Here is a 27812-nt window from a genome sequence, read left to right as displayed (position 1 = left end):
TAGACAGGTGTGTTCTTCTGTCCTGTAGATATAATAGACAGATGTGTTCTTCTTTCCTGTAGATATAATAGACAGATATGTGTTTTTCTGTCCTGTAGATATAATAGATAGATATGTGTTCTTCTGTCCTGTAGATATAATAGACAGATATGTGTTTTTCTGTCCTGTAGATATAATAGACAGATATGTGTTTTTCTGTCCTGTAGATATAAAAGATAGATATGTGTTCTTCTGTCCTGTAGATAAAATAGATAGATATGTGTTTTTCTGTCCTGTAGATATAAAAGATAGATGTGTGTTATTCTTTCCTGTAGATATAATAGATAGATATGTGTTCTTCTGTCCTGTAGATATAAAAGATAGATATGTGTTCTTCTGTCCTGTAGATAAAATAGATAGATATGTGTTTTTCTGTCCTGTAGATATAAAAGATAGATGTGTGTTATTCTTTCCTGTAGATATAATAGACAGATATGTGTTCTTCTGTCCTGTAGATATAATAGACAGATATGTGTTCTTCTGTCCTGTAGATATAATAGACAGATATGTGTTTTTCTGTCCTGTAGATATAAAAGATAGATATGTGTTCTTCTGTCCTGTAGATATAAAAGATAGATATGTGTTCTTCTGTCCTGTAGATATAATAGATAGATATGTGTTCTTCTGTCCTGTAGATATAATAGATAGATATGTGTTCTTCTGTCCTGTAGATATAAAAGATAGATATGTGTTCTTCTGTCCTGTAGATATAATAGATAGATATGTCTTCTTCTGTCCTGTAGATATAATAGATAGATATGTGTTCTTCTGTCCTGTAGATATAAAAGATAGATATGTCTTCTTCTGTCCTGTAGATATAATAGATAGATATGTGTTCTTCTTTCCTGTAGATATAATAGATAGATATGTGTTCTTCTGTCCTGTAGATATAAAAGATAGATATGTGTTCTTCTGTCCTGTAGATAAAATAGATAGATATGTGTTTTTCTGTCCTGTAGATATAAAAGATAGATGTGTGTTATTCTTTCCTGTAGATATAATAGACAGATATGTGTTCTTCTGTCCTGTAGATATAATAGACAGATATGTGTTCTTCTGTCCTGTAGATATAATAGATAGATATGTGTTCTTCTGTCCTGTAGATATAATAGATAGATAATCTTCTGTCCTGTAGATATAATAGATAGATATGTGTTCTTCTGTCCTGTAGATATAATAGATAGATATGTGTTCTTCTGTCCTGTAGATATAATAGACATATATGTGTTCTTCTGTCCTGTAGATAAAATAGATAGATATGTGTTCTTCTGTCCTGTAGATATAATAGATAGATATGTGTTCTTCTGTCCTGTAGATATAATAGATAGATGTGTATTCTTCTGTCCTGTAGATATAATAGATATATGTGTATTATTCTGTCCTGTAGATATAATAGATAGATATGTATTCTTCTGTCCTGTAGATATAATAGACAGATGTGTGTTCTTCTGTCCTGTAGATATAATAGATAGATATGTATTCTTCTGTCCTGTAGATATAATAGATAGATGTGTGTTCTTCTTTCCTGTAGATATAATAGATAGATGTGTGTTCTTCTGTCCTGTAGATATAATATAGATATGTGTTTTTCTGTCCTGTAGATATAATAGAGATATGTGTTTTTCTTTCGTATAGATATAATAGACAGATATGTGTTTTTCTGTCCTGTAATTATAATAAATAGATATGTTCTTCTGTCCTGTAGATATAATAGATAGATGTGTGTTCTTCTTTCCTGTAGATATAATAGATAGATGTGTGTTCTTCTTTCCTGTAGATATAATAGACAGATATGTGTTTTTCTGTCCTGTAGATATAATAGATAGATATGTGTTCTTCTGTCCTGTAGATATAATAGATAGATGTGTTTTCGTCTGTCCTGTAGATATAATAGATAGATATGTGTTCTTCTGTCCTGTAGATATAATAGATAGATGTGTGTTCTTCTGTCCTGTAGATATAATAGATAGATGTGTTTTCTTCTTTCCTGTAGATATAATAGACAGATGTGTGTTCTTCTGTCCTGTAGATATAATAGACAGATGTGTATTCTTCTGTCCTGTAGATATAATAGATAGATGTGTGTTCTTCTGTCCTGTAGATATAATAGACTGATGTTTGTTCTTTTGTCCTGTAGATATAATAGATAGATGTGTGTTCTTCTGTCCTGTAGATATAATAGATAGATATGTGTTTTTCTGTCCTGTAGATATAATAGATAGATATGTGTTCTTCTGTCCTGTAGATATAATAGACAGATGTGTATTCTTCTTTCCTGTAGATATAATAGACAGATATGTGTTCTTCTGTCCTGTAGATATAATAGATAGATATGTGTTCTTCTGTCCTGTAGATATAATAGATAGATGTGTTTTCTTCTTTCCTGTAGATATAATAGATAGATATGTGTTCTTCTGTCCTGTAGATATAATAGATAGATGTGTTTTCTTCTTTCCTGTAGATATAATAGACAGATGTGTGTTCTTCTGTCCTGTAGATATAATAGACAGATGTGTATTCTTCTGTCCTGTAGATATAATAGATAGATGTGTGTTCTTCTGTCCTGTAGATATAATAGACTGATGTTTGTTCTTTTGTCCTGTAGATATAATAGATATATATGTGTTCTTCTGTCCTGTAGATATAATAGAGATATGTGTTCTTCTGTCCTGTAGATATAATAGATAGATGTGTGTTCTTCTGTCCTGTAGATATAATAGATAGATATGTGTTCTTCTGTCCTGTAGATATAATAGACAGATATGTGTTCTTCTGTCCTGTAGATATAATAGATAGATATGTGTTCTTCTGTCCTGTAGATATAATAGACAGATATGTGTTCTTCTGTCCTGTAGATATAATATATAGATATGTGTTCTTCTGTCCTGTAGATATAATAGATAGATGTGTGTTCTTCTGTCCTGTAGATATAATAGATAGATGTGTGTTCTTCTGTCCTGTAGATATAATAGATAGATATGTGTTCTTCTGTCCTGTAGATATAATAGACAGATATGTGTTCTTCTGTCCTGTAGATATAATAGATAGATATGTGTTCTTCTGTCCTGTAGGTATAATAGATAGATGTGTGTTCTTCTGTCCTGTAGATATAATAGATAGATGTGTGTTCTTCTGTCCTGTAGATATAATAGAGATATGTGTTCTTCTGTCCTATAGATATAATAGACAGATGTGTGTTCTTCTTTCCTGTAGATAAAATAGATGGATATGTGTTCTTCTGTCCTGTAGATATAATAGATAGATGTGTGTTCTTCTGTCCTGTAGATAAAATAGATAGATATGTGTTCTTCTGTCCTGTAGATATAATAGATAGATATGTGTTCTTCTGTCCTGTAGATATAATAGAGATATATGTTCTTCTGTCCTATAGATATAATAGATAGATGTGTGTTCTTCTGTCCTGTAGATAAAATAGATAGATATGTGTTCTTCTGTCCTGTAGATATAATAGATAGATATGTGTTCTTCTGTCCTGTAGATATAATAGAGATATGTGTTCCTCTGTCCTATAGATATAATAGACAGATGTGTGTTCTTCTGTCCTGTAGATAAAATAGATGGATATGTGTTCTTCTGTCCTGTAGATATAATAGATAGATATGTGTTCTTCTGTCCTGTAGATATAATAGACAGATGTGTGTTCTTCTGTCCTGTAGATATAATAGATAGATGCGTGTTCTTCTGTCCTGTAGATATAATAGATAGATGTGTGTTCTTCTGTCCTGTAGATATAATAGATAGATGTGTGTTCTTCTGTCCTGTAGATATAATAGAGATATGTGTTCTTCTGTCCTGTAGATATAATAGATAGATGTGTGTTCTTCTGTACTGTAGATATAATAGATAGATATGTGTTCTTCTGTCCTGTAGATATAATAGATAGATGTGTGTTCTTCTGTACTGTAGATATAATAGACAGATGTGTGTTCTTCTGTCCTATAGATATAATAGACAGATGTGTGTTCTTCTGTCCTGTAGATAAAATAGATGGATATGTGTTCTTCTATCCTGTAGATATAATAGATAGATGTGTGTTCTTCTGTCCTGTAGATAAAATAGATGGATATGTGTTCTTCTGTCCTGTAGATATAATAGATAGATGTGTGTTCTTCTGTACTGTAGATATAATAGATAGATATGTGTTCTTCTGTCCTGTAGATATAATAGATAGATGTGTGTTCTTCTGTCCTGTAGATATAATAGATAGATATGTGTTCTTCTGTCCTGTAGATATAATAGAGATATGTGTTCTTCTGTCCTGTAGATATAATAGATAGATGTGTGTTCTTCTGTCCTGTAGATAAAATAGATAGATATGTGTTCTTCTGTCCTGTAGATATAATAGATAGATGTGTGTTCTTCTGTACTGTAGATATAATAGATAGATATGTATTCTTCTGTCCTGTAGATAAAATAGATAGATGTGTGTTCTTCTGTCCTGTAGATATAATAGATAGATGTGTGTTCTTATGTCCTGTAGATATAATAGATAGATATGTATTCTTCTGTCCTGTAGATATAATAGATAGATATGTGTTTTTCTGTCCTGTAGATATAATAGATAGATATGTGTTCTTCTGTCCTGTAGATATAATAGACAGATATGTGTTTTTCTGTCCTGTAGATATAATAGACAGATATGTGTTTTTCTGTCCTGTAGATATAAAAGATAGATATGTGTTCTTCTCTCCTGTAGATAAAATAGATAGATATGTGTTTTTCTGTCCTGTAGATATAAAAGATAGATGTGTGTTATTCTTTCCTGTAGATATAATAGATAGATATGTGTTCTTCTGTCCTGTAGATATAAAAGATAGATATGTGTTCTTCTGTCCTGTAGATAAAATAGATAGATATGTGTTTTTCTGTCCTGTAGATATAAAAGATAGATGTGTGTTATTCTTTCCTGTAGATATAATAGACAGATATGTGTTCTTCTGTCCTGTAGATATAATAGACAGATATGTGTTCTTCTGTCCTGTAGATATAATAGACAGATATGTGTTTTTCTGTCCTGTAGATATAAAAGATAGATATGTGTTCTTCTGTCCTGTAGATATAAAAGATAGATATGTGTTCTTCTGTCCTGTAGATATAATAGATAGATATGTGTTCTTCTGTCCTGTAGATATAATAGATAGATATGTGTTCTTCTGTCCTGTAGATATAAAAGATAGATATGTGTTCTTCTGTCCTGTAGATATAATAGATAGATATGTCTTCTTCTGTCCTGTAGATATAATAGATAGATATGTGTTCTTCTGTCCTGTAGATATAAAAGATAGATATGTGTTCTTCTGTCCTGTAGATATAATAGATAGATATGTGTTCTTCTTTCCTGTAGATATAATAGATAGATATGTGTTCTTCTGTCCTGTAGATATAAAAGATAGATATGTGTTCTTCTGTCCTGTAGATAAAATAGATAGATATGTGTTTTTCTGTCCTGTAGATATAAAAGATAGATGTGTGTTATTCTTTCCTGTAGATATAATAGACAGATATGTGTTCTTCTGTCCTGTAGATATAATAGACAGATATGTGTTCTTCTGTCCTGTAGATATAATAGATAGATATGTGTTCTTCTGTCCTGTAGATATAATAGATAGATAATCTTCTGTCCTGTAGATATAATAGATAGATATGTGTTCTTCTGTCCTGTAGATATAATAGATAGATATGTGTTCTTCTGTCCTGTAGATATAATAGACATATATGTGTTCTTCTGTCCTGTAGATAAAATAGATAGATATGTGTTCTTCTGTCCTGTAGATATAATAGATAGATATGTGTTCTTCTGTCCTGTAGATATAATAGATAGATGTGTATTCTTCTGTCCTGTAGATATAATAGATATATGTGTATTATTCTGTCCTGTAGATATAATAGATAGATATGTATTCTTCTGTCCTGTAGATATAATAGACAGATGTGTGTTCTTCTGTCCTGTAGATATAATAGATAGATGTGTGTTCTTCTGTCCTGTAGATATAATATAGATATGTGTTTTTCTGTCCTGTAGATATAATAGATAGATGTGTGTTCTTCTGTCCTGTAGATATAATATAGATATGTGTTTTTCTGTCCTGTAGATATAATAGATATATGTGTATTATTCTGTCCTGTAGATATAATAGATAGATATGTGTTCTTCTGTCCTGTAGATATAATAGATAGATATGTGTTCTTCTGTCCTGTAGATATAATAGATAGATGTGTATTCTTCTGTCCTGTAGATATAATAGATATATGTGTATTATTCTGTCCTGTAGATATAATAGATAGATATGTATTCTTCTGTCCTGTAGATATAATAGACAGATGTGTGTTCTTCTGTCCTGTAGATATAATAGATAGATATGTATTCTTCTGTCCTGTAGATATAATAGATAGATGTGTGTTCTTCTTTCCTGTAGATATAATAGATAGATGTGTGTTCTTCTGTCCTGTAGATATAATATAGATATGTGTTTTTCTGTCCTGTAGATATAATAGAGATATGTGTTTTTCTTTCGTATAGATATAATAGACAGATATGTGTTTTTTTGTCCTGTAATTATAATAAATAGATATGTTCTTCTGTCCTGTAGATATAATAGATAGATGTGTGTTCTTCTTTCCTGTAGATATAATAGATAGATGTGTGTTCTTCTTTCCTGTAGATATAATAGACAGATATGTGTTTTTCTGTCCTGTAGATATAATAGATAGATATGTGTTCTTCTGTCCTGTAGATATAATAGATAGATGTGTGTTCTTCTGTCCTGTAGATATAATAGATAGATGTGTTTTCTTCTTTCCTGTAGATATAATAGACAGATGTGTGTTCTTCTGTCCTGTAGATATAATAGACAGATGTGTATTCTTCTGTCCTGTAGATATAATAGATAGATGTGTGTTCTTCTGTCCTGTAGATATAATAGACTGATGTTTGTTCTTTTGTCCTGTAGATATAATAGATAGATGTGTGTTCTTCTGTCCTGTAGATATAATAGATAGATATGTGTTTTTCTGTCCTGTAGATATAATAGATAGATATGTGTTCTTCTGTCCTGTAGATATAATAGACAGATGTGTATTCTTCTTTCCTGTAGATATAATAGACAGATATGTGTTCTTCTGTCCTGTAGATATAATAGATAGATATGTGTTCTTCTGTCCTGTAGATATAATAGATAGATGTGTTTTCTTCTTTCCTGTAGATATAATAGATAGATATGTGTTCTTCTGTCCTGTAGATATAATAGATAGATGTGTTTTCTTCTTTCCTGTAGATATAATAGACAGATGTGTGTTCTTCTGTCCTGTAGATATAATAGACAGATGTGTATTCTTCTGTCCTGTAGATATAATAGATAGATGTGTGTTCTTCTGTCCTGTAGATATAATAGACTGATGTTTGTTCTTTTGTCCTGTAGATATAATAGATATATATGTGTTCTTCTGTCCTGTAGATATAATAGAGATATGTGTTCTTCTGTCCTGTAGATATAATAGATAGATGTGTGTTCTTCTGTCCTGTAGATATAATAGATAGATATGTGTTCTTCTGTCCTGTAGATATAATAGACAGATATGTGTTCTTCTGTCCTGTAGATATAATAGATAGATATGTGTTCTTCTGTCCTGTAGATATAATAGACAGATATGTGTTCTTCTGTCCTGTAGATATAATATATAGATATGTGTTCTTCTGTCCTGTAGATATAATAGATAGATGTGTGTTCTTCTGTCCTGTAGATATAATAGATAGATGTGTGTTCTTCTGTCCTGTAGATATAATAGATAGATATGTGTTCTTCTGTCCTGTAGATATAATAGACAGATATGTGTTCTTCTGTCCTGTAGATATAAGCTGTGGGTGGACGCCTGTGCCGATGTCTTCGGAGGTCTCGACATCTGTGCTGTTAAAGCCATCCATGGGAAAGATGGGAAGGATTATATCACTGAGGTGAGAGCGAGCGTTCATTCATCGACCTCGATATCACTGCATGTGAGCTGAGAGTTTTAGTTCAACACCAGACTGAAGTGTTTAATCAGTATTATAAGGATTATAGTCGTACGAGGAGGCGTTTTACCACAGTGAGATTGTTTGTTTTGTGAGGTTTTCTAAAAAACACATAAATCCATGACAAATCTATTGTCTGGAATCTGAGTCAGATATTGCGACAGTTCTCTCTCGCTCTGCGTCGTTTGATGCTAAGGCAGCGCTTTGCTTGATGATGTCGGGAAGCACATGTGAAATCAGTCCAATGGTGTGTCAGTCTTTATTTTTGTGAAACAGTCTAACTTGCATTATTTTAGATTTTAGACTTTTCTAACACTATAGACCGGTCTAAAATAGCTTTGTGAAACTGGCTCCTCTCCGACTGGATGCGATGGTACAGACGCCCCGCAGTGACTCGATTGTTCACAAAGGCTATGTCAATCATAATAAGCTAATCTAAAAAAAAATATATTGTTTGGACTTCCTGTGACAGCATGGTTGTGGCGGCAGCCTGATTTTTAAGCTCCCAGAGGAGAATTTGTAAAAACTAGCCAAACCTTAATTATAAACCTTATTTTCTGAAAAAAAATACTCACAATAAGCAATCGAAATGGCCTGCAACCGAAAAGATACAGATAAGAAAGGTAAATCATCGAAAAAAGAAGAACAACCGAACCTAAAGGACGAGGGAGGAGAAGAGCACATGGCGGCAGTGCTCGCCGAGCTGCGAGTACTAAGAAAGGAGCACGCTGAAGCCTCTAAAGACACTAAAGACTCCTTAGCAAGAGAAGAAGCCGCACTAGCCGAAGTAGACGAAAGGATGACGAAAGTAGAACAGCGTGTGACTGAATACGAACAGAGGCTGAGTGATGCAGAAGGTAATTCGCAAAGAAACGAGCGAGCCCTTCATTACTTGCTACTAAGAGATCCCAGCTTGTCTGCAAAATGTGAAGACCTAGAGTCCAGAGCAAGACGGAATAACGTCCGCATATACGGCGTGAAAGAAGACGAAGAAACCAACAAAGACATGCTGAGTTTCGTAAAGGATCTCATCGGAACCTCGCTGACATTACCAGAAGAGCTCAAATTAAATATAGAGAGAGCACACCGCTCGCTGACTATGAAACCGAAAGACGCAGCGAGTCCCCCGAGATCCATTATCGTTAGATTTCTGGACTACAGAATCAAAGAAACGGTAATCCAAGAAGCATGGAAACCCTACACATGCCATTGTATGATGCGGGTTAGCAAAATGAAAATTCAATTTTGAATGAATTTTTTATTTTTATTATTTGAATATAAACAAGTATAAATAGTGTTTAAATCTATAATCAAATCAGATAATAGTAATAATTGGTTCTTTCATTCACCACCTGAATTGATGCATTTTGCCTACTTGTGCTCAAATACCTTTAAAACCTTAAGGCTGATTTATACTTCTGCGTCGGACCTACGCCGTAGCCCCTACGCCATAGACTACGCATTGGTTTTAATTTATACTTCTGCGTCGTTGTCCGCGTTGACGCACGCAGAGGGAGCATGTGAAACCCGAGGGAGCGGTTTGAGCAGACCAATCACAGCGCTTGCATCCGCGTAGAATTGACGCATTGTTACATTTTTGGAGAGGTGCACGTCAGGGTACGCCGAAGGATACGCGCGCTACACACAGCCTACGACGTAGTTACGGTGTGAGTTCGACGCAGAAGTACAAATTGGGCTTTAGGCTACATCGGGTTTGTGTACTAACATTTTGATCCATGATACTGATGCAAGTTTTAAATGAAAAACATTTATTTTTGAACAGGAGAACACGAGAGACAACTGTACCCTCAGAAACCAATCAAATAAGCTAAGCCTGCCATAATGGAAAAAAAAGGTCAATTATAAAAAATAATAGTCAAATGAGATGTAATCTACATCCCAGTAAATCCCCACTGACGAGTCTTTTTGTTTGCGAAATCAGTGATGAGATCTGTAAAGTCCAACTGTTTGCCCAATTGGCTTTCAATTGACAGAATGGCGAGGCTGTTTAGTCTATCCTGGCCCATTGTTGATCTCAGGTAGTTTTTTTACCAATTTTAATAAACAAATATCAAAAATTATTTTTTTAAATAGTAAACTCTCAGTACTCCAGGGTTAAATAAATCATCAGTGCATGTGATGGAGTAATGCACAGTGCATGTAGGGGGCGTGGCCTCAGTGCCCTGCAGTGTGCATGTGATTTAATCGCAGAGATATTTAAGTGTGCTGCATTAAATCTGCTTGTTTTAGCCAAGATTATGCTACAATATATTTTCCTCAACTATATTTAAGTTCCCTGTTAAAGGAATAACCTTTCAGTTTTGTAAATTCCCATTAATTCCCTTATATTCCTGTTAACTCCCATGGAAATTTTCCAACTTTGAAAATTCCCAGAATTTTGGAACCCTGTTCATTGGCTTTGATAACATCATGAATTTATTGAGCATTGACTATAGCTTTTAAGCACAGCACTGTGCTGCAATGCTAGGGCTTTTCACCAAACAAAAATGATAATTTGCTTTATTGCTCAAATCAATATTACCTGTGTGCACCTGAGAACACAGGGATATTGGTAGGCACATCGACATGTGCAGAAATATAGGCAGATAATTTATTAAGGAGTTTGAGAATATATCACACATTATAAGCAATAGTAGGGCTAGTTACTTTACACTGTGCTGCCACTATTTCCACCACTCCAATAGCACTAGGCAATAGCACACACATTGAATCAAAAGGCTTACTTATTTAAGGTAAACAACTCACAATTAGGAAGCAAGGGGGAGCTCGCCCTTTGAGCAATGATCTCACCTTGTCTTTCCTCATTTCTGCTCTCAGTCTCAGCCTCATCTCCAGAACAGCAGCCAGGACTGGCCAGTGCTGCTACTGCTGGTGTGTCAGAAGAACCACTGGTTGTTTCTGAAACTGGTTAATGTTGGCAACCTGACGTTAGCTGGCCTGGCCCATAATTTACTTAAGCAGCCTGGTTGACAAACTAAGCTAAAGATTTAACATTAGCATACATACATACATTAGCAGAAGCTGTCTGGAATTGACTATGTTAACTTTAATTGGATGTAGGTGCATAACAAGCAAACTCAGTTCACCTTTTGGAAAGAAAGCAGTCATCAGCTGCTTCCCCTCATTCTGCCTCCTTCCTTTTTCCTTCCTGTCTTTCTTTTTTTGAAAGCCCGATTTGGGCTTTTTGCGCAGCATGATCAGTCTCCCAGGCTCTAGACTCACTGCGTTACTTGTTTGCCACCGGCTGCCGTCTATGGGCGGACACGGACTAAACCATTTGGAGGGGGGGTTTCAAAGGGCCCTCTCCCTAGACGGGGCTCTGGGTAGTCAGGTCCACTTTTCCCCCCACTACCAAGCCCCTGCATATAACGGACAGAGGATTTTCTTTGACCAGGACTACATGTCAGACCTCCAGAAGAAACGCAACCAAGTAAGAGACGTGATGAAATTGCTTAAGGAGAAGAACATCAAAGTTCAATCGCCATTTCCTGCCAAGCTGAAAATTCACTTGAAATCTGGAACGAAGTCCTTCACGATCCTCGCAGACGCGGCCACAACGCTCGGAGAGCTGGGTATCCAGGTTCAATTGAACGAACGAGAGACACTACAGGTGGAACTTTTGAAAAACAAATGGACCGAGGCTTCAACGTCAAACAGCTGAATTCAATGACCAACGCGGACTTGAAGAGCATTCTCCATGGTGGCCATCGATGAACAAATGAAACATTTCTGAACAGTGAGTAAGTAGTGATTTATAAAACGATTTAAGTTACCCTGTAACACATGTTTGGCTAGTTTTATTATTTTAAGATAACTAATAAGAGAGGACGTGTCATGAAGATGGAAGGAGAACCCAGGCGCAGACAGCAGATGACACTCAAATGATTTATTTTGGACCAAAACAGAAAACAAAACCCACGAGGGGGTAAAACAGGACTGGAGCAGAGTATAACAAGACTAAGACACGATGACAAACAAAGACTCTGACTTGACAGGAAACGAACTCACAATACTGATTAAACAGGTCTTCAGACAATATACTCACAGGGATTAACACGCAAAGTTAGACAATGTACCGACACAGGACAGCAAACACAAGGGGATTAAATAGGGAGACACTAATGACAAAGACAGGTGAAGCTGACTAGACAAGGACAGGTGAAACAGACTAGACAATAATGACGAGACGAGGATAACAAGGGGGCGGGGTAACATAACGAGACAACACAAGCACATGGTCCAAACAATTGGCCATGCGCTTGTACACAAAACATGACTCTGTCATGATCCTGCCTCACGACTAGGAAAATCAAGGATACTAAGGCAGAATCATGACAGGACGGGTTCTCCTCAGTAGAGATGTTTCTATTTTTTTCTCTCTTTTACTTTTTTTATTAATTTTTTTATGATATATATATACATTTGTTTTTTTGTTTTGTTTTTTTGTTTTCCGTCGACGTTCCATATTACAGGCAACTTATTACACGTAAGCTATATCAGTGGCGGATACAGACTGTCATTAATAGGTGGGTCTGGTGAATATATGGAGGGGCCTCGGTTTTTTAAGCTTATTCACGCCTGATTAATATGTCAGCTATAGCAGATCGGTAGTGAATTTAAATAGGACTATTCCTTGTACTCATGTCAGTCAGCCCTCCCGCCTGCTTTAAACCATAAGGTCATCTATCTGTCATTACACTCAACTCGCATGGCGCATGTAGACTATCACAACGGTAAGTCAGTGCGCGCACGGAGAGCGTGCTGTGGCTGACTCGTGCAGAAAAAAATTCACAGGAGAACGAGCTGACTCAGTATTTAAAAGGAATCATGACAGAAAAACAGGTATGCTATGGAAATATACTCAGCTTTATTTCGAAGAAACAGAGCCAGAAGTGCATTCACCAAACGTAACAAATGCCAAAGCAGGAGACGACGGTGAACATTACAACACAAAAAGTGGGCCGCCCCCGCAGAATAACACAGATAACAGCATGGCAGATGATGCCCCACATAAAATAATAAACAGCAACAGATCTAACATTGCATAAAATTCGTTAAAAGAGTTGCTACACCCAAACTAAACGTGAATAGGCTTTGTTTTAATAGCCTAGTATCAGAATCAGATAATCCTTTCAGAAAAAGCAGTAATGCCACGGCGGGCCAGCATAAAAAAACACAGTGCTGTACAGCAGCCTACCTGAGCTCTAAACCAGGCAGAGTCTCCTGGGCTTTGAGTTGAAAACGTTGATTATGTCATCATAATCCGAACTGTCAATAAGTTCTCTTTCAAACGACAGAAGTGGCAAGTTGTTCAGGCGTCCTGTCAGCATTGATGATCTCAGGCGCGTTTGGATCCTGTTTGTTGCGGAGAAAAGTCTCTCTACGCTCCAGGATGTTAAAGGCAGTGTTATAATGGCCCTCAACAAACGATTGATGTTGGGGAAAATGTCGGCAGGGCAGCTATCCAGTACTTCCATTAATGTGGGGAAGTTCTCCTTATCCATTTTCAGTCTGATGTGTTGGATGAATACCGCATGTTCAGCATCAGCAATGTCAATGCCATACAAAGCACACGGATCATTTAAAATGTTTTTCACTCCAAAAGTGGTAGATCCAGGTGTGAAAGAGGCCGAGGCTCTCATTACACCGTAGGTGTCATCTTTAAACCTGCAGTTTAACTCTGTTATCTGTCGGTCAATGATGCAGTTCCACAGGGCCCTTAAATCCTCATTGCTTCTGACAGCCGAGGTCGGTTCCCGCTACTTTCTAAAGGTGCACGTAACTGCCAACTGTCGGTGCTAACGCTGCGTGATAGCGTAACTGAACTGACACATGATATGCCGACATATCAACTTTTGTAGCTATTTTTCATAGCAACTGTACATATTTTAAAATTTAAATGTCCTCAAGAAACTATTATAATTAAATAAATAAGTAATTAATTAATTGTTTTTTTTTTTTTTAAATAAAAAAATAAAATCTGAAATCTAAAATTTTAAATCTGATTGGGTGGGCCACCTGTCAATCTGGGTGGGCATGTGCCCACCCAGGCCCACCCATAAATCCCCGCCTGAGCTATATGATAGTTGCAACAGCACTGTGTGCACCTCCCAAGAGAGATCGGTCACAACTCCCTGTCCTTGTTGAGACTGAGTTTATGCTTGTTAGAACAGTCGGTGTTTGGAAGTTGTTTATTTCTTTCTTGTTCTATTTGTGAGTTCTTGTTCTCCACAATGGTGGAAGCTATATGTTATTCTTACTATTAAACAGTCACATAAGATGCTTTGTAAACACGGGTATTGGTCTACATTGGGAAAAGTAATGTCTAATATAAAGGTTAAAATCATGGGATACTGTTATCCCCATGGATAAACTGATTGTAGTGAGTTATAATGTTCATTGATTAAACCATCCTATCAAAAGGAAGAAAATATTCAGTCAGCTCAAAAAAATACAATGCTCAATTGCATTATTACAAGAAACCCACTTATCAGAGAATGAGCATATAAAACTAAGAAGGGAATGGGTTAATTTAGTATATAGTGCCTCAAATGGGAAAAAAAGAGGGGTGGCTATTTTAATCAACAAAAACGTCTCGGTTACGTATGTAACCCTCGTTCCCTGAGTAGGGAACGGAGACGTCTCGTTGGAGGAGTTTCCAATGAATTGGGATCACGCTAGGGAGACCAACTGCCTTCGAGTGAACTGAAACGAGCCAATAAACATTGGCATGCAAGATTCGCATTCCGCGCGCCGCCTACCAGTGCGGGTATAAAGCGGAAGCAAACGCATACACATTTGCTTTTCGCTGAGGAGCCGGACAGTGTCCAGTCCTCCCAGTTAATTCGTTGGAAGGTACAGCAGCATGGGGACGAGACGGAGGAGTTTCCAACGAATTGGGATCCCTAACAAAATGCCATGGTGCTGGCCCCTTCCAGCGCCCAGCTAAGCTACCCGCCGGGGCAGTTTCTTATCGTCTTTGGCGGGAGCTAGCTAGGAAATCACACTGCTGTTTATGTAAGACCCTCTCAGTGGATATGGATAACACTGGGAAAGCATGCCCAACCTGTGAGAGGGAACGCTGCGGAAGCCCAAGCCCGCCCGAAAGGAGGCACTGGAATACACATGTGTACTAACCCATGGGGTAGTGAAACACATGGCAGTCCTTGAGGTTGTCCCAGCCCAAGGAGTGGGAGCATACTCAGCAAGGAGGACAGAATGGTCTGTCGAGGGAAAGACACGATGCTAGCCCGGAGGTAGCTGGATCGTGGAGAAAATGGGTCGCCGAAGGGACCACTGTAGGCCACCCGGTCTACACACAACTTCTAAGAGAGGTAATAGACCTAGCGCCGGGCGATCCGCCTCGCCTAGTGCTGAAGGGTTTATGGAGTAACTCACGAGGTTAGCCGTATGTTGGGGAACCAACGGAGTAACAAGACGCACGTATCCGGCCGAGAGGCGGGAATGGCGTAGCAAGCCGACATAACCTAATTCGTCACGTTACTGGCCGTAGCGAGTACACGGGAGGAAACAGGTTCAACACGTAGGCTATAGAATCTAGCGAATGTGTTAGGTGTCGCCCAGCCCGCAGCTCTACAGATGTCTGTCAGCGAGGCGCCTTGCGCCAAAGCCCAGGAGGAGGCAACATCCTAGTAGAGTGTGCCCTCAACCTAGGTGGGCAAGGCACGTCCTGGGAAGCATAAGCCTGGATGATAGCATCCACTAGCCAGTGGGCTAACCTCTGCTTGGAGACAGCCTTTCCCTTCTGCTGGCCTCCGTAACAGACAAAGAGCTGATCTGAGGTCCTGAAACTTTGCGTTCTGTCCACGTAACAATGTAGGGCGCGGACGGGACAGAGAAAAGCAAGGGCTGGGTCTGCCTCCTCTGGGGGGCAGCACTTGCAGGTTCACTACCTGATCTACAAATGGAGTGGTAGGAACCTTGGGCACATATCCGAGCCAGGGTCTCAGAACAACATGAGAAAAGCCCGGCCCGAACTCAAGGCACGATCTGAGCGACCTCAGATGCTTCTGACTCCATAGGAGGAGATGGCGGGCGAGTCGCGACATATGACGGGAGCGTAGACCACCTTGACGGTTGATGTACGCAACGGTCACAGTGCTGTCCGTACGGACCAGTACATGCTTGTGTAGAAGCAACCCCTTGAGGTGGCACAAGGCTAAGGGTACTACTTGCAACTCTAGGCAGTTGATGTGCCAATGCAGTTGAGGCCCCGTCCACAGACCTGAAACTGCATGCCCGTTGTACGTGGCCCCCCACCCGTTGGCAGAGGCATCTGTGAAAACCACAGCATGCCTGGACACCTGGACTAAGGGAACTCCAGCCCGTAGAAACACAGGGTCCGACCAAGGAATGAAGGTTTGGCGACAGTGCGGGGTAATGTTGACACGGAACCTGCCGCTCTGCCACGCCCATCTCGGGACTCGATCGTGAAGCCAGCGCTGAAGCGGTCTCATATGAAGCAGGCCGAGCGGCGTTACTGCGGCTACGGCTGCCATATGCCCCAGGAGCCTCTGAAACTGTTTCAGTTGGACCGCAGACTTGTCTGGAAAAGACTTGAGGCAATTGAGCACTGACTGGACGCGCTCCTCAGTGAGGCGCGCAGTCTGACTGACCGAGTCCAACTCCATACCTAGATAAGAGATCCTCTGCGTGGGGCAGAGTTTGCTCTTGTCCCAGTTGACCTGAAGTCCCAATCGGCTGAGGTGCTGGAGCACAAAGTCCCTGTGTTCGCACAACAGATCTCGCGAGTGAGCAATTATAAGCCAGTCGCCCGAGATAGTTGAGAACGCGAACGCCATGTTCTCTCATGGGAACAATGGCCGCCTCCACGACTTTCGTGAAGACACGGGGTGACAGGGCCAAGCCGAAGGGCCTTGTACTGATATGCTCGACCCTCGAACGCAAACCGAAGAAACGGTCTGTGACGAGGAAGAATCGAGACATGAAAGTACGCGTCCTTCAGGTCGATCGCTGGAAACCAATCCTGGGGACGGATGCATTTGAAAATGCGTTTCTGCGTGAGCAATTTGAACGGGAGCTTGTGTAGGGCCGGATTCAAAACTCGCAGGTCCAGGATCGGCCGTAACCCACCGGCTTTCTTGGGTACAATGAAGTAAGGGCTGTAGAACCCAGACCTCATCTCGGCTGGAGGGACCGGCTCGATCGCGTCCTTCGCCAGCAGGACATCGATCTCCTTCCTCAAAACAGGGGCATCGACACTTCGCACACTGGTGAAGCGGATGCCCCTGAACCTGGGAGGCCGGCGGGCAAACTGAATTGCATAGCCGAGCCGAATGGTACGAATGAGCCATCGGGACGGTCTCGGAAGCGCTAGCCAGGCTTCGACACACCGTACCAACGAGCCCACGCGAACCACCGGCGTACCCGCGGAGGGGCAGCAAGGTGAAAGGCAGGGACCGGACTCCGGAGGCATTACTGCGGCCGAGAGAGGGGTCTGGGTGTGCGGGGCAACACCTACCTGCTTCCACCGGGGGGCAGGCAACAGGGAAGGCCCGGAGGCGTTCAGCTGCTGGCTGTCCCGAGGCGAAGGAAGGAGGGGAAACGGGGAGGGAGGCCCGGAGGCGTCGTATCCCGATTTCCGCACCTCCTTGTCGAGCGGGAGACGAGAGCGACGAGGCCGTAGCGGCGACACTGGCGTCCGACCACATGGTCATCGGCAGAACAGAAAGAAAAGGAAAAAAAAGATTCTCCGCCCGGCCCTCCTCCGGAGGAAGGAGAGGAACAGAGGTTCCCTCCCGATAAGCAGCCACTGCATCCTCTGGGTCGCCCGTCTCAGGGTCGCTTGCCTCTCCTCTTCCCGGGAGGTTTAGACAACTCACGAGCGGGCTGGGCAGCTCACTTGCGGCCGGCACCCTGCTGCCTAGGGTGCTGCTGCCTAGGCTGGGCAGGGGCGGAGGCGGCGGCAGGAGGGCGCCCTCGGCGACGAGCAGCCGGAGGCGCAGGGGACGGGGCAGCAGCAGGCCGTCTCCAAGGCATGATGTTCTTGATAACCTCCGACTGCTTCTGGGCGGCGGAGAACTGTTGGGCATAGCTCTCCACTGCGTCACCGAAGAGGCCACCCTGGGATATGGGCGAGTTCAGGAACCTGGACTTGTCCGACTCACGCATATCGGCAAGGGTGAGCCAGAGGTGTCGCTCCTGGACCACCAGCGTTGACATCGCCCGACCCAGGGAACGTGCAGTGACTTTCGTCGCCCGGAGGGTGAGGTCCGTCACCGTACGCAGCTCTTGGAGCACCCCTGGGTCGGTACCACCCTCCTGCATGTCAGAGAGCGCTTTGGCCTGGTGGACCTGGAGAAGCGCCATGGCATACAGGGCAGAAGCAGCTTCTCCGCAGGCGCTGTAGGCCTTTCCAGTCAGACTGGAAGAGAACCTACAGGCGCGGGAGGGGAGCGTGGGGGTACCCCGCCAGGTGGACGCAGTCTTAGGACACAACTGCATCGCTACTGACCGTTCCACTGAGGGGATGTCCACGTATCTCTTCAAAGCCCCGCCATCGAGAGTGGTGAGGGAGGAGGAGGGAGTCGATCTGTGTCTGGCCGCCAGAGGGGCCATCCACGACCTCGTCACCTCGTCATGCACTTCCGGAAAGAAAGGAACCGGGGCGGGGCGCTGAGAACCAGCACGAGCCGCCCCGAGATACCAATCGTCGAGCCGCGAGGGTTTGGGACGCGGTGGAGGGTTCCACTCGAGCCCGACACTCGCAGCCGCCCGGGAAAGCATAGCGGCCATTTCCGGATCCGGCTCGGCTAACGCTACCACACCAGAAGGCAACGCAGTCAGGTCGTCATCTCCAGAAGATGACCACTCTCCCTCCGATGCAGCGATCGACATCTGGTCCTCCGGCAGAGCCCCGAAGGAAACGACTGGGACCACACTAGATGGCCCAGTGCGCTCCTCCGGAGGCTCCAATGGCAGCGATGCGGAGGAGTGAGGAGCCTGCGGGGTCTTTCACCCGGCTGGACATTCCTCACTGTAACCCTCAGACCACCAATGGTCTTAGCCGAAGTAGCCTTCTTCTGAAGTGAACCAGAAGAAGGACTAGATCGGGGAATCTCCAAAGGGACTCCCCCTCGTTTGAGGGATCTTAGTCTCGATCTAAGCATCGCGACGGTCATGTTCCCGCAGTGAGAACATGACTCGTTCACGAACGCTGCCTCAGCGTGCGCGAGGCCCAAGCACGAGAGACAGTGATCGTGATCATCAACCGGTGGCAGATATCGACCGCATCCATAAACACACGGATGAAACGTCATCCTGAAAAGGACGCGATCTTCACCCGTGTTACTCTTTTAGAGAATGCTCTCTTATTGTGCTGAAGCACGCAGGGATCAACCCGGCAACACAGCGGGGAAACTGCAAGCCCGCTGTGTGCACTCACCCAAATACCAGCTGTGAAAACAGCTCTTTTGAAAGATGTAGATAGCGTGAATCACCACCGGCAGCCGGGAGCTCGCGAAGATCACTGAAGCGCCGTCACACCAACACAGAGAGATCCAGAAAAAGAGCAGACTCGCTGAGCACAAAGAAAACACTTTCTTGAAACTCATTCACTCAGAGGACACAACCGGTCGTTCCGAAGCAAAAAGCAAATGGTTATGCGCTTGCTTCCGCTTTATACCCGCACTGGTAGGCGGCGCGCGGAATGCAAATCTTGCATGCCAATGTTTATTGGCTCGTTTTAGTTCACTCGAAGGCAGTTGGTCTCCCTAGCGTGATCCCAATTCGTTGGAAACTCCTCCGACGAGACGTAGGAGTTCCCACGAAAGGGAACTTGGCTTTTAATGCAGAGAAGGTGATACAGGACAAATCAGGTCGTTATGTCATGGTGGTTAGGACTGCTGGAGGAAACAAAGTATCCATACTAAATGTATATGCCCCAAACGAGTTTGATCCAATGTTCTTTAGAGAGATCGCTAACATCATTGCAGGCAATGCAAAAGGGGTATTAATAATAGGAGGGGACTTTAATGCAGTGCAGGATGGGAAGCTGGATAGGATACCCACGGAGAAGGGATCTCAGTGCTCCAAAACAAAAACCTTAAATAACTTTATGTTCGAACTGGGTCTTACTGACCCATGGAGAGCAAGAAACCTAAAAGGGTAGGATTTCAGTTTCTTCTCTAATGTCCACAATAGTTACTCAAGGATCGATTTTTTTCTGTCTCCCTCAACAATACATACATAAAGTAACAGACTGTTTCAATGAACATATAACCCTGAGTGATCATGCACCTATTGTGCTGAAAGTAGATCTAGGCATGCACTCTTTTTTCAGATATTGGAGGTTAAACGTATCACTGCTGAATAAATCCGAAAAAGTAAAAGAATTAAGCAAAACCATAAAAGTGATAATGATAATGGTGAAGTTGATCCTTCAATTCTGTGGGAGGGAGCAAAAGCAGTTATGAGAGGAAAAATAATAGAGATATCATCAAAAATAAAAAGACAGCGACTCAAGGAACAACTAAATCTGGAAAATAAAATAAAGCTTTTACACAACACAAAACCACAAGAATGAGTAACATTGCTACAGAACTTAAGGAGACAAGAAAAGCCTTGGATAAACTCCTGTCATATAAAGCGGAAGGGGCTTTAAGATTTTCTAAACAGAGATATTACGAGATGGGGAATAAAGCTAGCCGCCTTCTAGCATTTCAACTTCGTAAAGCTCAAGCTAATCGTACTGTGTCCAAGGTTTGTCATCCTACACTGAGTAGAACAGTATCTCAACCCAAAGAGGTAGCAGATGCCTTTGCATCATTCTACCAAAACTTATACAAAGAACCCAGAGTACAAACATCAGGAAGGGATACTGATACTTTCCTTACTGGTTTAAATCTCCCCACATTAGCAGAAGAAACATCTCAACAGATAATAACAGCAATTACAGAAACAGAAATAAGAGAGGCTATAAAAAGATTGAAAAGCAACAAATCTCCAGGAGTCGATGGGCTTCCTGGAGAATTTTACAAATGCTTCATAAATGACATTGCGCCCGTGCTAACCAAGGTGTTTAGATACTCTCTCTCTAAGAATAATCCTCCGGAGACATGTTTACAGGCCATTATATCTGTGATTCATAAAGAAGGAAAGGACCCAACACTCTGTGAAGGATATAGACCCATCAGCCTGATATGCAATGATCAGAAAATACTGACAAGTATTTTAGTACATAGAGTTCAAAAACATATTACTACTCTGATTAAGCCAGATCAAACGGATTTATTCCTAATAGACAGGGTGCCAACAATATAAGAAGAACCCTAAACATAATTACTTGCGCTAAAAGAGACAAACAAACATCAATGTTAATAAGCTTTGATGCACAGAAAGCTTTCTACACTGTAAATTGGGATTTTTTTATACAAAACGCTATCAGTAATGGGATTCCACCCTAAATTTGTAGAGTGGGTCAGAGTTATGTACAGACATCCAAAATCTCGCGTCAGGGTACACGGCTGTAGTTCTTTGACCTACAGAGGGGGGTTAGGCAAGGGGACTGTCTTAGTCCTCTGCTCTTTGCTATGAATATTGAACCCCTGGCAGCATCTATAAGACAGAATGAGGAAATAAAAGGCATAAAAGACATGGGAAATAAGGAGCACAAGGTATTTCTTTATGCAGACGATATCCTGACCTATATAAGGGATCCAGTTCTTTCTGTCCCTGCACTGCTAGACACCTTAAAAAAATATGGAGAACTCTCTGGTTATCAAATTAATCAATCGAAGTCTGAGGCAATGATGCTAGTTGGACATTGGCCAACCCAATTGTTAGAAAGGCTTGATTTCCACTGGTCGCAAGGATTTAGATATTTGGGGATTATCATAACGACAGACTTATCAAAACTTTTTAAAGCCAATTACGGGAAATTATTGGTCAACGTAAAAATGGACCTTACTAGATGGGAAATTCTCCCACTCTCCATGATGGGAAGAATAGAAACTATAAGAATGAACATTTTACCAAGGTTGCTCTTTCTCTTCCAATCACTACCTATATATGTTCCTGCCTCCACCTTTACTATATTAGATAAATGGCTATCCAAATTTATTTGGCAAGGAAAGCGACCCAGACTTAAATTTAAAAGACTACTTTGCCCAAAGGAAAATGGAGGCCTGGACTTGACTAGCCTTAAAAATATTATTGGGCAGCCCACCTGAGATCCATGATTGCGTGGATGTCCCAAGATACTGACACTGTTTGGGTCGGAATGGAGCAGAGTGAATGCCCAAATTTCCCATTAGATTCAACTCCATTCCTAAACCAAGACATATGGGAGAAAAAGAAGATTACTAATGTATGGGGTAAAAACACCTTAAAAATATGGTCAATTGTGAGGAAGAAACTACAACTCCCCATGACTATTTCCAGAGCTACTGTATAAGGATAGCAAATAATTGTGAGTTTTCCCCAGCTAGGCTGGAAAAGGGTTTTCTGAAATGGACAGAAAGGGGTCTAGTGGTTTTGGACCAACTGTTTTGACGGAGCAGCCTTGAAATCATTTGAACAACTCAAAGAGAAATATGATTTACCGAACCAAGATTTCTTTAGGTATTTACAAATTAAACATTACCTCCAAAATCATCAAGAATGGGAAAGGCTCTGATCCCTACCAACAAAAATAGAGCGCTTCTTCATATCAATAACAGAAGGAAAAGTAAAGTCAAAATTCATTTCACATATTTACGAAAATATTGCAAGAAGAATTTAAAGGAAATTATTTAGATATTAAAGAAAAATGAGAATTAGAAATGAACACAATAATTACAGACAAGCTGTGGGAGACTTCATGCAGTCAAGGACACAGGGTAACCAGTAGCCCTAATTGGAAGGAATTTGGATGGAAAATTAAAAAGAGATATTTTAGAACTCCATTCATAACATCAAAATGGAGCAATAATTCAGACGGCTGTTGGAGAGGTTGTGGCTTGGTGGGAGATCACACCCATATATTTTGGGACTGCCCAAGGATATCAGAATCGTGGCAAAAAGTACAAAAAGAAATAAAAAAATGTCTTTGTATAGATTTACCTCTTGAACCATCATACTTTGTGCTAGGGATACTGCCAGCTGACCTTGAAGAGATTGCACAATGGAGGGGAAGAATCCAGGATGTTTACAACATGGAGCATACAACGGCATTATTACAACTGAAAGCAGAGGTTTTTCTAAATAAATGGTCTTCAATTGCCCAACATTTTCATTTGATATGACTATTATGTAGACTATATTTTTCTTACTTTTATTTAATTTATTTATCATTTATCTACCAATGGTCATATGTATTGTAAAAAATTCTGTACTATCTACCAAACGTATATGTGGTACTGCAGAGATAAGGATCTTTCCCCTCACCTATATTCCTGTTGGGATGGAAGGTATCAATGGACTGCTGTTCTATTTGTAGACTTGCCCATGACACTTTACTGCACCATCATTATTGTACCATCAAATGTTCATTCGTGACATACTGTATGACTGCACTTGATAATACGAAATAAAAGAAAAGTTCAAAAAAATTTTTTGTTTTAAGATATGATTTAGAAATTGAAAAGCATTTTGTATGTCTTGAGGTAAGGTATTCCAAAGACTCTGAGACGTACATCTAAAAGCTTTACATCCCATGGTGGGATGTACTTTTTACTTTTATTATTATTATCATATTTATTTTTATTTTTTTAAATGGTCAACAATCATGATTGTCATTAACATGAAACTCTGCTTCTGTTCTACATGCATAAAGGAAATGTAACTTTATCTTTACAAACCGAAAGGTTGGTGGTTCAATCCCCGGTTCCACCTGACCAAGTGTCGAGGTGTCCATGAGCAAGACACCTAACCCCAACTGCTCCCGACGAGCTGGGTGGCGCCTTGCATGGCTGACACCGCCGTCGGTGTATGAATGTGTGTATGAATGGGTGAATGTGAGGCAACTATGTAAAGCGCTTTGGTGGCCATTCGGTCTGTGAAAGCGCTATATAAATGCAGTCCATTTACCATTTACCATTTACCACACTAATAAAAATAACAGAGTTTGAATTGAAAATCACACTAAGGCGGCAACAGTTTTGGATTTCTCTTTATTTTGATGGTCCCTTTAACACATTCTGTTGAGTAGAATAACCTTAGGGTTAATGTGGTTGAATAGACAATATTTTGAATTTCCATGAAGGAAGGATGTGGTCATGATTGTCTTCCTGGTGTCGCGCCACAATGACAGAATTCTGAAATCAAATCATTGTCTACAAAAAACACACATTTTTCTTCCTTTAGTATAGAAGAGAGATTTGCTTATGGCTACAAGTCAATGTCAAAGTAATTGCATGTCAGATGATGAACTATAATATTCAAAATTGGATTTCTGTGGTGGAAATGCTTGGCTTCATCGTGAGACTTGGCGATATGACTTGTTGCTATGGAAACTGTTTTCTATCCTCATTGACAGCACATCACAATCTGTAAACTGATAGATTTAATAATATAACACAAGTGAGAGTCCAACTTACATGCCTACCTGTTCCCTGTCCAACATCACGTCCCGTCCTCTCAGGAAAAGGGGTGAAATTATTCAAATTAAAGAGGAACATTTATTAAGGCGAGACTACAGTTTTTTTCAAGCACTGGTCCATGTGGAGAATTCAGTCTAATTTATTTGGCTTCCATAACATGTTTTCTTTCAGACCAGTGGACAGAAAACATCCAAAACACACATTTAAAGGCACACTATGCAGGAATTCCGTTTTTGTCAAACAGCGACTCCTAGAGTCACTGTGGAATACTTGCACTGTCGTGCAAGTACTTGCCCCCACCCAACCCACGCCACCCCACACTGGTACCTGTTCGGTAGAATAGAAGCGTCGGGCACGTAACAGGCACAGATAGACTCCGAAGATATTGAACAGGTAATGTTTCACGATTTCATACAAATATTAGGCTACTGCATAGTCTACTGAACTACTGATGACGGTAAAAGGTTAATAATAACTATATGTCAAGTGTTATTCTACTTTATAATAATAAAGTTGCCTACCGCGTTTGCTGGCTTATAACGTTTTTACATGATTGCTGCTAAATCACAAGTAAATAGCCTATAGTCTAGGACTACTGTATAATTTCATTTGTGTTTTTTGAGTGTAATGTAAACATTACAAAACGCCAGATGACATCAATAAAGTTAAATGTACGTTGCATTATTTAATAACATTCACCGTTATGATGTCATTAGACATGATTATTGCAATTTATCATAATAGTTTGCCAATTGTGCTCGTTTACAGTATTTACAACCTCTAGGCTTATTTGTGTCCTGATAATTATGTGAGATATTGACAACTGTTCTCATGATAATCTCATGTTAAATTATTGGACTGGTCTAATTATCAACAATGGATGAATGAACAGCATCGTAAAAAATGACATACTACAAGTAAGCGCAAAAACATACAATATAGAACGCAAACAAGTTACAAATAAGATATTTACTTACTAGTCCATTAACAAGATGCTGTTGCATCCAGTGCTGCTGTTTAGCTCGCGCCAACAAGTAAATGCCCGAGCGAGTGGGACTCTTGTCCGGTTCCTCACGCGGTCAGATTCTCATTTCCTTTTCCTAGTCTCTTCCGACCGCGTTTTCTTTGCTTTTTCCATCTTCGACTCGAGTATCACGTCTGAAATGTGTGCAAGTGTCTTCGTGCTTCATGTTGTTGTTGATATGTGTGACGTCGTTGCCGTAAAGCATTTCGTGATTCTCGCGAGATTTGTCGGGGGCGCTCCTCTCAAACTTGCATTGCTGGTTTTTCCAGCGGCGTCCCCCCCAAGCTTTACTACCAGGATGATTCGTCCTACTAAGAGTTTGTTTACCACCGAAATGACTTTGAAGCTGTTATATTAAGGTACAATTCTTGCATAGTGTGCCTTTAAGTGTTTATTTTATTGCACTTGATCTCTTCACGTCTGTAGACATCTCCACTTCAGCAGCTTTACAGTTTATTAATGTCTTTATTCTTAAAGAAATGTGCGTTTTAGTTGTAACAACTTAAAATTTTTCCAACTTAACTAAACTAAAGTTAAACTATATTTATTTATATTTTAAGTCAAGCACGAGCACCTACCTTTTTAAGGTTTCAACACATTATTCCCTATTCCAATGTTGAATTTTAAGTTGTGATAAATAATCACAGCAATATTTTCTTACAGTGTGTAAAGACTAACAAGAATTAAAAAAAATGCTTTATCCAATGTTCAGATTTCTCTTCTGGAAATGTGTGTAAATTGTTTTTTAATTAACTTGATAATACCTAACTTGCATATTTAAACAACATTTCAGAAAACATGTAATACATTTTTTTGTTGCAATTTTTAATGCAATCATTCAACTGGTGGTTTCTATTAGTAAATATTTCACCCTATTCACCTGGGGTGTCTTTGTGTAGTTATTATTTTTTATAAATAGTTCATATACTCTTCATATGTTCATACACTGTAAAAAAAATCCTGTAAAAAAACAGTAAACTATTGGCAGCTGTGGTTGCCGTTTTTTTTTACAGGATTATTTTTTTACAATCTTCAAAATATGTTCCTTTAGATTCAGAAGAAGAAAGAAACTCAAACAGGTTTGGAACGACATGAGGAAGAGTAAATGATGGGTGAACTGTCCCTTCAATACTGTTGTTTTGTGTCTTGGATTCCCTTGAATGCTGAGAACCGCCGCTGCTCCTCTTAATGCATTAATGCTATCGTGTGTGTGTGTGTGTGTGTGTGTGTGTGTGTGTGTGTGTGTGTGTGTGTGTGTGTGTGTGTGTGTGTGTGTGTGTGTGTGTGTGTGTGTGTGTGTGTGTGTGTGTGTGTGTGTGTGTGTGTGTGTGCAGGTGGTGGGCTCTTCGATGCAGCTCATTGGTGAACACCAGCCTGAGGACCGTCAGCTGATCTCCGCCATCGTTCTGGCCAAGATGAACCAGGAACCCAGTCGCTCGACCTCTCGTTCTCCACACACAACTGCGACCACTGCACAACCTGCACACGTACGTCACCAAACCCACACCATCATAAACCCTATTGATGATACAGAGGGACTGGGGTTTAGATCCATGCAGCTTTATTAACATTAACACCACCATCAGGCAAACAAGCAATGAATGTTTAAATAAATATAATAACAGTGCAGGAAGGGCAGAGACAGCAAACAATCATAAACCAGAGAAACAGTCCACGGATCAAAAGACAAATAATGCTCAGTAATGTTAAAACAGTGTTAGTTCAGTGCTTAAATATCCACAGGAATAGGAGACAGGCGTGCAGGGAATCAGTCCAGGCACGGGATCATGGGAAATGTAGTTTAGAAGGGAATAGACTAATATTCAGGCCCTCTGGTGGTGATCGAGAGGAGTTTCAGGATTCATAACACTGACTCAATGGATATTATCCGTTTGGTGCAAGAAATGATATTCGAATAAACAAACGTACAGCACATTGTGCAAAACAATGTGTGTTTGCATATACAGGATTTTAACAGACCAGGGTTATTGTATGTAAGTATTAAAACATATCTCTTAATTGAAATAAACTTGACATAAAATTGAAAAACTGAAGCTAAACGAAAATTAGAAATGTTGCTTTGGCAATAAACTGCAAAAAGTTTAAATTCAAGCACTAAAATTATTAAGTTGACTTTAAA

At 40.3% G+C, this 27812-nt stretch overlaps 1 protein-coding gene across 1 annotated transcript in view; it reads left to right on the top strand.

Moving 5' to 3' along the window:
• syn2b (synapsin IIb) overlaps window positions 1–27812 on the top strand; it is a 122970-nt gene that overhangs the window by 83137 nt on the left and 12021 nt on the right. Inside the window, exons 9-10 of the mRNA XM_077202611.1 lie at window positions 7909–8011; window positions 27007–27159. Coding sequence (XP_077058726.1) covers window positions 7909–8011; window positions 27007–27159 — 256 coding nt within the window. The remainder of the gene's footprint in view (window positions 1–7908; window positions 8012–27006; window positions 27160–27812) is intronic.

Source organism: Siphateles boraxobius, unplaced genomic scaffold (assembly GCF_051911475.1).
Source record: "Siphateles boraxobius isolate OS27281-9 unplaced genomic scaffold, OSU_SipBor_1 5, whole genome shotgun sequence".
Lineage (NCBI taxonomy): Eukaryota > Metazoa > Chordata > Actinopteri > Cypriniformes > Leuciscidae > Siphateles > Siphateles boraxobius.
Note: the sequence above shows the minus strand (reverse complement) of the source record. Positions and strands in the feature narration are given on the sequence as shown.